The sequence below is a fragment of the Lutra lutra genome, chromosome 9 (genome assembly GCF_902655055.1).
Source record: "Lutra lutra chromosome 9, mLutLut1.2, whole genome shotgun sequence".
In the NCBI taxonomy this organism is placed as follows: Eukaryota; Metazoa; Chordata; class Mammalia; order Carnivora; family Mustelidae; genus Lutra; species Lutra lutra.
In genome coordinates this window covers 29,693,781-29,706,651 of record NC_062286.1, presented here as the reverse complement: position 1 = coordinate 29,706,651, position 12,871 = coordinate 29,693,781, and the positions used below count along the sequence as shown (strand labels likewise).

The following is a 12,871-nucleotide window of genomic DNA, read 5'->3' as shown; positions in this document are numbered from 1 at the left end:
ACACTAAACTGTTTTCAATTTAATCAGAATACAATAGGGAGATTGGCTGACCCTCTAAAATATGAGACTTCTGAAACCCAGTCGTGTTTGTCAAATATGTTATTTATAAAAAGGATCAAGTTAGAGGCTTTTATTTGATTTTTAAAAATAGCTGTAGGAATTGGGATCTAAATAGAATTATAATTCATAATTTGCCCATCATGTTCCGTATAATTGTTAAAGTTTTGCCTGATAACATCTTAGTGGACTCTTCAAACCTCTCATGTCCAGATATAATGTGTTTAGCTAATACATCTTCTTTCTTTCTTTTTTTTTTTTTAATTTTATTTATCTCTGACAAACAGAGATCACAAGTAGGCAGAGAGGCAGGCAGAGAGTGGAGGAAGCAGGCTCCCTGCTGAGCAGAGAGCCTGATGTGGGGCTCGATCCCAGGACCCTGAGACCATGACCTGAGCTGAAGGCAGAGGCTTTAACCCACTGAGCCATCCAGGTGCCCCTAATACATCTTACTTCTTAAAGCATTTTGAACCTCTCATTTCCTTCAGTTTGTTTAGAAAGATCTTAAGGAGCTTGGCTACCTGATACAGTCATTTGGATAACTTTTCACGTTTCATATTATTTTCTAAGGTTCTAAATTAAAAACCATGGGAGATCTGTTTTTTATCTTTGCGGTTTTGTTTTTATTTTGTTTTTAAAGTTTTTATTTATTTGAGAGAGCGAGAGAAAGCATGAGCGGGGGGGGAGGGGCAGAGGGAGAAGCTGACTCCCTGGGGGCCCAGCAGGGACACCTCCCCACCAAGCCGAAGGCAGACCTTAACTGACTGAGCCACCCAGGCCTCCCTTGTTTTTTTTTTTTTTTTTTTTTTTAAACACAAAGCATATAAACTAACAGACTAACCACCTACAGTTTCCTTGGGAGCAAAACTGGGGATGGAAGAAGAAAGTGCCCCCCCCCCAAAAAGACCATTTTTATCTAGCTTTTAGGTGTAAAATTTTGTGTGTTGGGAATTAACAATTTATGACTGCAATGCTTTTGAAGGTTTTGTGAATAAGTTGTTGAAATCTGCCGTATGATTTGGCACAGAAATAAAAAGTCGGGATATAAAACTTTTACAAATTTTGACAAGTACCATCTTATTATAGAAGCTCAATATTTGAAGCAAATGCAAAAGAAGCACCTTGCTTAAAACAGCTGTACCAGGTTCCCAGGGCCCTGGGGACAGCTCCGCAGGTGACAGTTAAGTCTGATGAACCATGTCAGAGACCTGGTCAGACTTGGTAGTGAGGACTGTAGCCTTGTAGGTCACAAACCACATAGGCCCAAACTTAGGGATGTGGGGGACTCAGTCTCTTGTGATTTTAGCTAAGACCACAGCACAGTCTCTGTGACAAGAGAAGATTGTCATTTGAACAAGATACAGATGCTGAGTCAAAATGGACCCTCTGTACTTACAAACTCAGAGTTTAATCGTCTCTGTGTGAATTTCTCAGCGCGGACATTGTGGACATTTTTGGCTGAGCAAGTCTTTGTCAAGGGGGACAACCCATACTTCTTGAATGCTAGACTCCCTGGTATCTACTCTCTCTACTCTCCAGTCCTTGTGACAACCCAAAATGTCCCGTAGGCAAGCACACATCATTCCCCCTTGGAGAATCACCCACTGATCTCCTGGACTACTGAGAGGGAAGCAATCAACATTCCCTAGATATTTGCATTTTAGAAGAGAATGTTTTCATATTCAGATAACCAATAAATATATGAAAAGGAAATGCAAATTAAAACCACAGTGAAACAACACTACACTCCCACCAGAATGGCTACAGTGAAAAAGACTGACAATAATTTGGTGAGGATGTGGAACAGTTGGAGCCAGGGATGGAAATTGGCATAACCATTTTGGACAACTCTGTGATTATTTATTAAAGTAATCATGAGTCTTCTCTAGTGAGTCAGAAATTCTACTCCTATATACGTACAGGAGAGTAAGAGCACCTTGGCCTACCAAAAGACGTCTGTATTTGAATGTTCACAGAAGCATTGTTACGGATAGCCAAAAATTGGAACTAACTCAAATGTCAATCAACAGTTGAATGGATAAATTAATTTTTATATTCTCACACAATAAAATATAACAGCAGTAAAGGAATGAATTGCTGTATGCAATAATGATGAATCTCACAGGGATAATAATGAGTAAAAGTCAGACAAAAGACATATGCAATAGGATTCCCTTCCGATGAAGTAGAAGAACAGGGTAGACTAATGGATGAGAGCAGTTACCTGTGGGGGCAGAGATGTTGATGGGATTGGGCAGTAAAGGAGCCTTCTGAGACAATGGAGATGTTCTCCATCGTCACCATCCAGATCACAGTCTGGATGGTGGTTACACAGTTATGTACGTGTGAATGCATGGATATACATATACATATGTATGTGTGAAAGATCATGTGGCTGTATATTTAAGATCGATATACTTTGCTATATATAAATTAGGAAGGAACTTGGAAATTTAATCTCTAATTTATGGTATTTTAGAGAACAGGTTAAAAAATAAATTGAGACACTTAAGGGAAATAGGAGTTTTTCTGGAAGCCGAGAAAGTGTGAGGTAGAAAGTTGCATGCTTCTAGGGCCAAAATTAGGGGATGTGGTTTGGCTAGTTAGTGCCAGGAGCACAAGCAGATAAAGGTAGAGGTAGTAGGAAATGCAGGATTCCCCTTCCTCTTGAATTTCTCTCTTCCTGTCTATTGCCAGAGTGGGTTGTTTTTTTGTTTTTTTTTTGTTTTAAGTCTTAATTCCTGTCCTCCATTCCCACCGCATCATGGTTGAAGCAATGGACAATGTTGAGGAGAGTCAAAGAGAGGATATGGGAAGAGGGCACAAGCAAATGGTTGTATATCAGATATTTATGCATTGGAGGAGAAACCCACCATTGTAACCTGGCAGCCAGCAGCGAGGCTGGCACACCACTTCATAGAAAACTCCAGTCAAGGGACAATTTTGCATCCATAAGGTGAACGTGGAATATGTAGGAGTGCAACCAATGAGCAGGAGTAGGGGCCACTCAGAGAAGGTGGAAGGCTCCTAACTCACAGGCAAGTGGGGACATGAGGGAGAACAGGAGAGTGCAGATTTTGTCTGGCCTTTTTGCCCACAGCTGGCTGGTTACCCAAATTTGAGGTTTAACCTGGGACATACAATAGGGGCTTTACTTGTACCATGTAGCCCCAATCGGACTTGCCATTCTTTCTGGTCCTCCATGGTGGTTTTCTTAAGGACAGTGAGTGATAAGGGAATATTTTCAGTTGCATGCTGTGCGTGAGCATGTATCACAGCACAGTGTAGGCTCTGATAAAGAGTGAGATGACCAGGTATGGGACCATATGCCATGACAGATGTGGTCTAGTGGTGCCAGCTTTCAGCTGGGTCCAAGTTAGAAAGCTGTAGGATTTCTACAGCAAATATATCTTTTGTTATTTGGATGTCATTGAAAAAGTGTTTTATCGCTGGAATTACAGACTGCATGTGTTCAATAAAATAGGTCCATTATGGAAATCAGTGGCTACTTAGAATATGAAATATAAGCAAATAAGGATTTATTGAGGGCTATATTTGCCTTATTATGTGACAGTTTTGCTGGTAATATTTTGCTACCGATTGTGTCCAATTTTAATATAGAAAATTAATTTTGAAATCATTAATAGAAATTTTGTTGGAATTGATGATTGAAGCAGGCAAGCATTATTGGAAACAAATGCTAATAACCATGTCTGTTAATTGTTAAACTTTATAAGCCACCATGAATAAAAATAGAAATGACCATTAATTTTTCACTTTTATCTTGTCCTCTTCTGTTTTTCATTTTTAATTAATAACCTTTACAAAATACTCTATAATCTTGTTTTTTCTTTTCTTTTTTTTTTTTTTTAAAGCCCACGTTTTTATCTCTCCTCTTCCAAATCATTTTGATTTTCCTTTGGATTGCTGTCATAGCCCATTCGGGTTGCCGTAATAGAATACCACCAACTGGGTAGCTCATAAACCACAGATACTTGTTCCTCACAGTTCTGAAGGCTGGGAAGTCCAAAATCAAGGTGCTGGCATGGTCCCTTCTGATGAGGGCCCTCTTCTGGTTGCAGATATCTCTGTTGTGTCCTCAAACGATGGAAGGGACTGGGGATCTTCCTCATGGCTTAAGCGACTCCCAAAGGCCCCCTTACTAATACCATTATCTTTGGGGTTATGATTTCAATGCCTGAATTTTGGGGGGACACAAACATTCAGACCATAGCAATCACCCTATATGGGTGACCTCAAGTCTTTATTTCTAGCCATGTTGTCTCTTTACTTTATTCCTAAATCTACCACTGTTGCTGGATTTTATACTTGTGTATCCTTATGTGACCTTCAAGTGTAAAATTAGTCTCTTCATTTGCCTCTTTTTTCCTCGGAACTTTCCACAAAACCAACGGTGTCTTTTCCTCTTTTCCCAGATTAGATACCTCCCAGGCATCTTCAACTCCTTTCTGCTCCTTTCCAGTGTTCTGCTGGCTAGTCAAACACTATCTACGCATTTGGTTCATTGTTCTTTTCAGAAGAAAAATGCCTTCCTGATTATTCTCACTGTCCCACCCTGACTTTTCCTGTCTCCTACTTGCATTACACCTTCAGTCATCAACTTCTGGTCTCTTCTCACCAAGCCATGTGTTGGCCAGATGAATTTCCTTGGATCCTGCCTTTGGTGCTATCTTCCTTGTGCTCAGAAACCTTTAGGATGGCTCCTTATCTCAGTAACAGTGAATCCAAAGCTAGCCTGGCTTTAACTGGCTCTTTTTCCAACTGTTTACCTTCGGAAACAGTTGGAAACTACTTTTCCAGCCAAGTTTGACTTAGCGTTTCTTGATTCCCCCTTCCCTTTGTGCAGTCTCTGCGCCCATGTTCTGGGGTCACTGTTGTAGGTCACCCACCCCTTCCTCCTCATCCATCCATCCATCCATCCATCCACCTTCTCCCTGATCTTGATGCCTGATGAAGTCTTAACCCCTCCTCAAGGCTCTGGTCTACCCTACCTTCAGCTAACTCTGTCAGCTCTTACTGTCTACACGGGCAGTTTCATAATTTGACTTCTTCACGTTAATGACCTTTCTTCTTCTTGTGATAAGTTCAACTGCTTTTCACTTCTTTAATCGGTAGGTCATTGTATGTCCAGCTAGATTGCCTGCGTCTTTAGGGCAAGAGTCTTTGCCTTACCTGTATGATCTCTAAAATCTGAAACCTATTAAGGTAAGAACTGTGAGGGCTGGAATCTTGTCAGTTTGATACACTAGTAAATTTCTAGTATCTCGAACAGAACCAGGTACATCATAGGTGCGTAATAAATAGTTATGATATAAATTGTAGATGTTCATTGAATGCTTCATTTGATTTTGGGTCACTCATACCCGCTGCATTAAAAGCCAACATCTCTCATTTACTGTCACTAAGAGATTATTGTAGTGAAAAAGAGAGTGAATGCTATTTACAGCCAGAATCTGTGCAACTGGGCTGGACCACCCCTTCTAAGAGGATTGTGTTTTCCTGCAGATATTAATGAATGCCAGCTCCAGGGCGTGTGCCCTAATGGTGAGTGTTTGAATACCATGGGCAGCTACAGATGTACCTGCAAAATGGGATTTGGGCCAGATCCCACCTTTTCAAGTTGTGTTCGTAAGTAATGATCACTTTTTATTCCTATTTTGGATCATTTTTTTTTTTAATTTGAGGAGGGGGCTATCCAAAGAAAGATGAATACTCAGAAGTCAACTGACTATTGTAAATGTGTGGGGAAATCTCATTAAAAGGACAGCTGGAAGGAGGCAGACCTACTAACATCCCTGTTTTGGATCTTTCTCCAAATTAAATTTTTATTGCAGTCCTATAATAGCTATAACTTCAAGGTAGGAAAGAAGCACACTGAGAAAATAAACTCTCATGGAGAGTTATTTAAAATTTTCATACCTGAAAGATGACAACAGTTTTTCCCTTCCTGAGCATGTTAAGCATTATTTAGGCTGGGTTAAACTTTGTCCAGCTTCTCTCTTTAATTAGTCCAAATTCTGAGTCACCGGTGTCTGACTTAATGAGGTTTCACTGTACTTGCTCCGTTGGTAGAGTCTGGGAAGTAGTTATAAAGACCCTGCATTTCAGATTTTCTATTCAATTCTAATTTCTAAGATTCTTCTCTGTTGTCCTCAAAAACCACCAAAATGTGTCTCCAGAGTTAGACTGTTTTGCCTTACAAATGTTGTCTCTAAGTTTTTCTCTTGTACCTGGTAAGGGTAAAAATCCTTCGTCAAACCCTATGCCCTAATATTCGTGCAGAAAATATATAGTTTCTCCAAGGAAACTCTCTAGCCACAAAACCTAATCTAGTGTAATCCCTAAAGATCACTCAACAACCAGAGATGGATGGATTTAGATAGAAAGTTCTCACATGCAGATTTTTTTTTTAAGATTACCTTACTTTTTAAAGAACGGTGTTCATTATGGCAAAGCAGGTAATCACTGCAATTGTTTAAAAGCCATATACAATTGAAGTTTAAACATTGTAAATTAATGTATGGCAGAAACTGTTAGTATAATTTTAAGAACAATTCTGTATTTCTGTCCTGATATTTTTATTTTTATTGCCTCCTTTTTAATGTGACTTTGGTATATGTTAAGCTGTGTCCTTCTGGCCTCCATTTTTAAACTGGGTCTTTGGTCAAGACACGTTCCTGCTGGACGTTATCTATTGTTTTAATTGTGAGATTAAGTAGACATGATGAAGTATGGGCAAATGTAGTAAAATAAAAATGACAGTCTCATTCATTACTTTTAAAAATCTGGGTTCACAGAGTCTTCTGGAAAATTGTTACTAATTGCTACTATTTTCTTTTAAAAACTGTCAAATGCAGATTAGGACATTTTGCACGTAAGTTCTTTTTTCAGTGTTCTTTCACAAACAATTCTGATCATGAAGCAGACACCTAATTATAGGGCATTTTTGGTGGGTGGTAAAATTAGACTATGAAATGATGTTTGCATACAAGGTATGTTTGAAAACTAATGCAAGGATTTGGAAATTTCAGGTCAAAAATCACATTGTTGACAATACCCAGATAATTTAGAGATTCTTTCTGGCTGATTAGAATTACATGAGTAAATATTTTGAATAGTTTCATAATTTTAAGCGTAGAAGATTTTACAGAGTTTGGATATAGAATTTGCTTTGAATGTTTGGGGTTTTTTTCCTCTTCATTTGTCTTGTAGTCTGGTTAAAACTACCACATTGAAGAGTGCAGATTAGGTAAAGTTGGAGAGCTGGTCACGAAGTGTTTTATTGAACTTTGACTAGATCTGATGTCTAGAGTCAAGGGCAGACGTCCAGGTTTTAACAAGATTGTAGAAATCTGCCAATGAGATTTTTGAAACACTTACACATTTCCTTAGCATTTATTTTCCCTGTCGTTGCCCAAATAATACTGAACTTACTAAACAACGATTCATTCGTATTTGAAAAATAAATAATTCAATTTTATGGTTCAGCTGCAACAGCTGAAATGATAAGTATTAAGAGAGGTTTGTTGCTAGTTAATGTTCCAGTTCAGAGTTTGAGTTAAAACCTGGGATCTTTACCAGCGTTGAGTGGCAGATTTCTCTTTCCTTTGAATTTACCACACGTCACATCACAGAACTGTGGAGTTCTCTCATGATTTGTGACTTGGTTCAGTCCAGCCTAATTTGTTTGTGAACTATATTTTGAAGGAATCTATGTGGGGCACTGAGGGTGGGGGGAGGCAGAAGTCTGAAAACAGTTGAGAAGAATCAGGAAAGTAGGTGTTGTTTACGGAGTAAGGGGAAAACGTGTTGGCAAGATGGTGGTATCCTTAATAGTCATGGGGAAATAGCAGAAGGAGACTGGAGTGTCACACATACTCGTGCACACACACTTCTGTGTGTGCCCAGACACACAAAGGCACCAAGAGTTGTTGTATAATGTTTAGAATATCGGTTTTTGAGAGGTATAAAAACTGCCACGGATACAGCATGTAAGCAAAGGGGAGAGACTGACCACGTTTGCTCAGGCAGCATGAATTTAGGGCATAGCCAGGCCATTAAAAGGTGTGGCTGACTCTAAACGCAAAGAAAGGCACTTGGCAATGGCCAAGGAGCAACGGGAAGCTCTCCCTGTTCTCAAATGCACTGAAGTGAACAACACCCTCAGAATTCCTTGACTCTGGCCAAAGGTTGCAACCATTTCTCTTTCTCCTTGCCTGCTCTCTGTCCTTGACTTAGCAAAGCTGAGAGAAGGAGAAAGCAGGAGGGCTCTGGCCTCTGCTGTCCAGACCTCTGGGTCTGCGCCTTTGAATACTGCTGCAGAGTCTTCAGACCTCCTTCCCCCTTGCCATGGGGAAAAGGGAAGTTGTAAGATTTGTCAGAGCAAATCCAAGGAAAGGATAATAACCTTTGCAGTTGCAATAGGGAAACTTTCTGACTTTCTGAGATGCAATTCTCTTGGGAATTCAGGAGCTCCAGGATAAGAGCTACAGTGGATGTGTCCATAGGTTTGGTAGAAAAATGCCCACATGCAAAATCTCTGAGCCTGCTATCTGGTTGCATTTTTGCTCTGGGGCCTGGGTGCTAATTTAGAAATAGAGGGTTGGGGGCACCTGGGTGGCTCAGTGGGTTAAAGCCTCTGCCTTTGGCTCGGGTCATGATCCCAGGGTCCTGGGATCGAGCCCCACGTGGGGCTCTCTGCTCCGCAGGGAGCCTGCTCCTCCCCTCTCTCTCTCTGCCTGCCTCTCTGCCTACTTGTGATCTCTGTCTATCAAATAAATAAAAAAAAAAAAAAGAAGAAGAAATAGCGGGTTGGAGAAATGCACCCAGCAACCTGGAAATCATGAGATGAGAACCACATTCCTTCTGAAAGTTAGTCATGTGTATGCCCTTCGTCTTTTTACTTCTCTAACGTCTTAATGAGATACCATTTTTCTCATTTTACGCATTAGGCAACTGAAGTCCGGGAAGTCCGGGGAGCTTTCCACAGCTTCTTACGATGATACAGCTAGTAAAGGGAATCTTGAGATTTACAGATTTATTTATTTATTTTTGAGAGAGCACTTGAGCACAAGAGGGAGGGGGAGGGAGGCTCTCAAGCAGGCTCTGTGTTGAGGGTGGGGCAGGGGCAGGACCTGGAGCTTGATCTCCACCATCCGGAGATCAGGACCTGAGCCCAAGCTAGGAGTGGGAAGCTTCACTGACTGCACCACCCAGGCCCCCCAGGGACTCTTTTGAGATTTAAAACTGGGTTGTGTGCCTCTACGGTTAGGCTCCCAGATCAGGGATTGGCAAGATATGGCTCAGGGGCCAAATCTGTTCCATTGTCTGTTTTTGTCAAGTTTTATTGGAACACAGCCAGGCCCTGTCATTTATAGGTTGTTCTCATCGTGCTTTAATGCCATGATGGCAGAGTTGGGAAGCTGTAGCAGGGACTGGAGGGCTCACAAGGTCTAAAATAACTATTTATTATTCTGCCTTTTATGGAAGGAGTTTGCTTATTCTTGAGCTGTATGGACGCTGTCCAGTAGGACTTTCTGTGGTGATGGGAATGTCCTGGATCTGTGCTGTCTGGTGTAACAGATGTTAGTCCCATGTGGGCAGTGCGACTGAGGAATTGAATTTTAAGTTGTATTTCGTTGAAATTTTACCGAAATAGTAACATGTGGCCAGGCATTAATGTATTGGACAGCACTGTTCTAGATCGTTGTTTGACACAGCTGGTGGGGAAGTGACTGCTGGACCTCCTCCTTTCTTCTTTCCTCCTTTCCCTTCTGACTTAGTGGTTCTGGGCATGGACACCATTTTCCAGGCAGTTAGGCTGGGAGCTCCTAGGCCACTTTTGACCGTGTCCTCTCCTCTGGTCTCCAAGAAAGTCGTTCATCTTTGTAATCTGTCTTACACCTTCTCTTGTCTTTCTGCCTCCTCTGCGGCCATCCCCACATAGGTCTGTCACTTAGGGGTCTTGCAGCATTGTGGCCTGGGGGCTAGACAGACGTGTCTGCAAAGTGTTTGCCCCCACGTGACAGTAACAGAGAAACCAGGGCAGTGACGTCAGCATCTTTATTGTGCATTTTTTAAGCATCAGACACGAAGCCCTTAGTATGCATTAGCAGATAAAATACTTCGAAGACGTCCATGAGGTTTATGTGGCTGTTCTTTCTGTTTTAGAAATAAAGAAATGGAGGCTTGGAGGGGTTACTAAGGATCTTGCGGAAAGCCACACAGCCTTTAAGTGGCAAAGCCCATATTTGAAGCTGGCTCTTACTCCACAAGCTGAGCCTTGAATCAGGAAGAAGAAGTGGGTCTGAATGGATGGGAGTGAGTCCTTTATTTACCAAGGGAGCCGTGGTTTAGTCTTCCTTGCCACATGATAGAATAGATGGCGTAACTCTTCACTGGCTCCCGGATCACAGTTTCTTTTATTTTAGTTCTCCCAGAATTGAATAGCCCGTTTCCCAAAAAGAGTGCCTGGTGGCTCTTTCAGCAAATTCATCTCTCAGATCCTCATCAACATTTTCCCTCTCTCCCAACACTCCTCCCATGGGGGTTTTAAGCGTAAAGGGATGGAACTCTGACATGGAATTCACCCAAGAGATGAATTGAGGATATTGGGGGTGTTGGGGCTGGGCGGGGGGTTGAAAACAGGCTAGCTATATACCATCTTCTCCAGTCTTTTGTATTTTTTACCTTCCTCTCAATGCCAGATTAATTTATATCTGCTTAGTGATACTTATCATTCATGTGTGGAAGATGTCTTTGAATGTATGATCAGAATTTACTGTCTAGCCCTGTAATTAAGTTGTTTGATATACTATGGGGGGACCCAAATAAGAGAACCATAGCATCTTTCCTTCGTGCTGTGCTTTGTAAGTGGGCACTGTCAGCATTGGCTATATGGTGATGATTCAAGACAAGAGTATGGAGCTATATGGTTATTACTTTTGGGGATTTCTATATCTCTAGCTAAGAAAAAAAAGAACTGGGCTCCTGGCTGACTGATGTAGCATTTCCAGTAGGTTTTACACGCTTTTTTTTTTTTTTAAGATTTTATTTATTTATTTGACAGAGATCACAAGTAGGCAGACAGGCAGGCAGAGAGAGGGAGAAGGGGGAAGCAGGCTCCCCGCTGAACAAAGAGCCCAATGAGGGGCTCGATCCCAGGACCCTGGGATCATGACCCGAACCGAAGGCAGAGGCTTTAACCCACTGAGCCACCCAGGCGCCCGAGGTTTTACACTCTTGAAATGTGTTTTTGTCTATACAGAGTATCTGAATCTTTCCATCTTAATCTTAGCAGCGCATCTTGCAAAAATATAATCTCCAAACCCACTGTTTCAGTGTGTCTATGCATAGGAACATCAGTACTCCATCCCATACCCATTTCCACTTACTTTTTTGAAATCTTGGGGCAGTACTGATTTCTTGTAGTGTAGCATAAAACCTTATGACTCAAGAGAATACATGATCATGTGTGCCATATTTTAAAAAAATAAATGTAGTGTATAATGAATTGCCCATTATGACTGGCCTTCCAGTCTGTGACTAAAGATACTCAACTTCATGATTCAGAGCATATTGTTTCTGGATTTACATGTCACATTGACTAGAATGTGAAAGTACTAGAGATAAGTAGAATTGCCATGTGAGAGATTGGAGATGATAAAAGAATGACAGATTATGTAGGGGTTAAAATAGTGGCTTAAAAAGGCACACCCTGTTAGAAATCTGAGGCATAAAGAACACTTTTTCCTCCACGTAGTTGTAGGTCAAAGGAAATTTGAATCATGGGAGCACCAGTAAAACTGAGGTATGTAGGCTAGACCTTCTCAATGGCTTCCTTCTTGGTTGTCTTCCATCTTTGAAGGAGTACATTTTTTAAAATTATTTCTTGTTCCTATATGTAGTTGGGGTAAGACGTGTCTAATTAGAAATGGTCTGACACACCCATACTCAGCAACAATTGACTGGATGACCACAAGCCAGTGATTCTCTTAATACCCCTAAAAACCCCAATTTGAAATGCTTTGGAAGCATCTGATAGGAAGACAAAAGTCTACAGATGGTTTGTTGAGAAAGAATCGGTTCACTAGACTTCTATCTTTATTCTCCGGATGATAAAATACCCCAAACTCTGTGTGTGTGTTTGTGTAGTGCACAAGATCTCAACAACCATCAACTCACTTTAATGAACAAGCAATTTCTCTAAAATTCACACATTTAAGTCCCTTAAAACACTGGATTGCTGATGTGGCATTTTGGTTTAATTTTGGGGACAGGCATGGTAGGAGGGTTCTTTAGAGTCCTTGGATGGGGGAGCACTTGGAATGTAACAAAGTTGGTGCCTGATACAGTATCACTTGCCTGGGTGTGAAGGTGAGGTGGATACATAGAAGGGAGAGTGGAGAAGGGAGTGGAAGGGATTCAATGTCACCGTTAGCCAGTGTCATGGATTTGAGGAAACTCTCTGCCATGCTCTGAATGGCTCTCGTTCCTGGGATCTAGAACTAACATTAATGCAGTTAGTGTTATAATTAAGCCCTGCCACATGTAAATGGGCTCCTGTGAGATGGCCTGACATTGTTTCTATGGAAATATGTGTTGTAAGTTCCAAATAATTTGAAGAGGAAGTTTTTTGGTAGAATCCCTTATAAGCTGATTCTACTAGAACTATGTATATGTTCTTAAGATTGTACGACCTATAGGTACACGTGCACACACAAATACACACAAACACACACATGCCACGTGAGTGATGTTCAGTCATTCCAGGGATTCATTATCCCTTTGGGGA

The 12,871-nt window shown here is 41.1% G+C and overlaps 1 protein-coding gene across 14 annotated transcripts in view; it reads left to right on the top strand.

Moving 5' to 3' along the window:
* LTBP1 (latent transforming growth factor beta binding protein 1) overlaps nucleotides 1-12,871 on the top strand; it is a 405,463-nt gene that overhangs the window by 252,598 nt on the left and 139,994 nt on the right. For all 14 annotated transcript variants that reach the window (XM_047745652.1, XM_047745654.1, XM_047745653.1 and 11 more), the window contains one exon: nucleotides 5,584-5,706. In XM_047745652.1, the coding sequence (XP_047601608.1) occupies nucleotides 5,584-5,706 (123 nt within the window). The remainder of the gene's footprint in view (nucleotides 1-5,583; nucleotides 5,707-12,871) is intronic.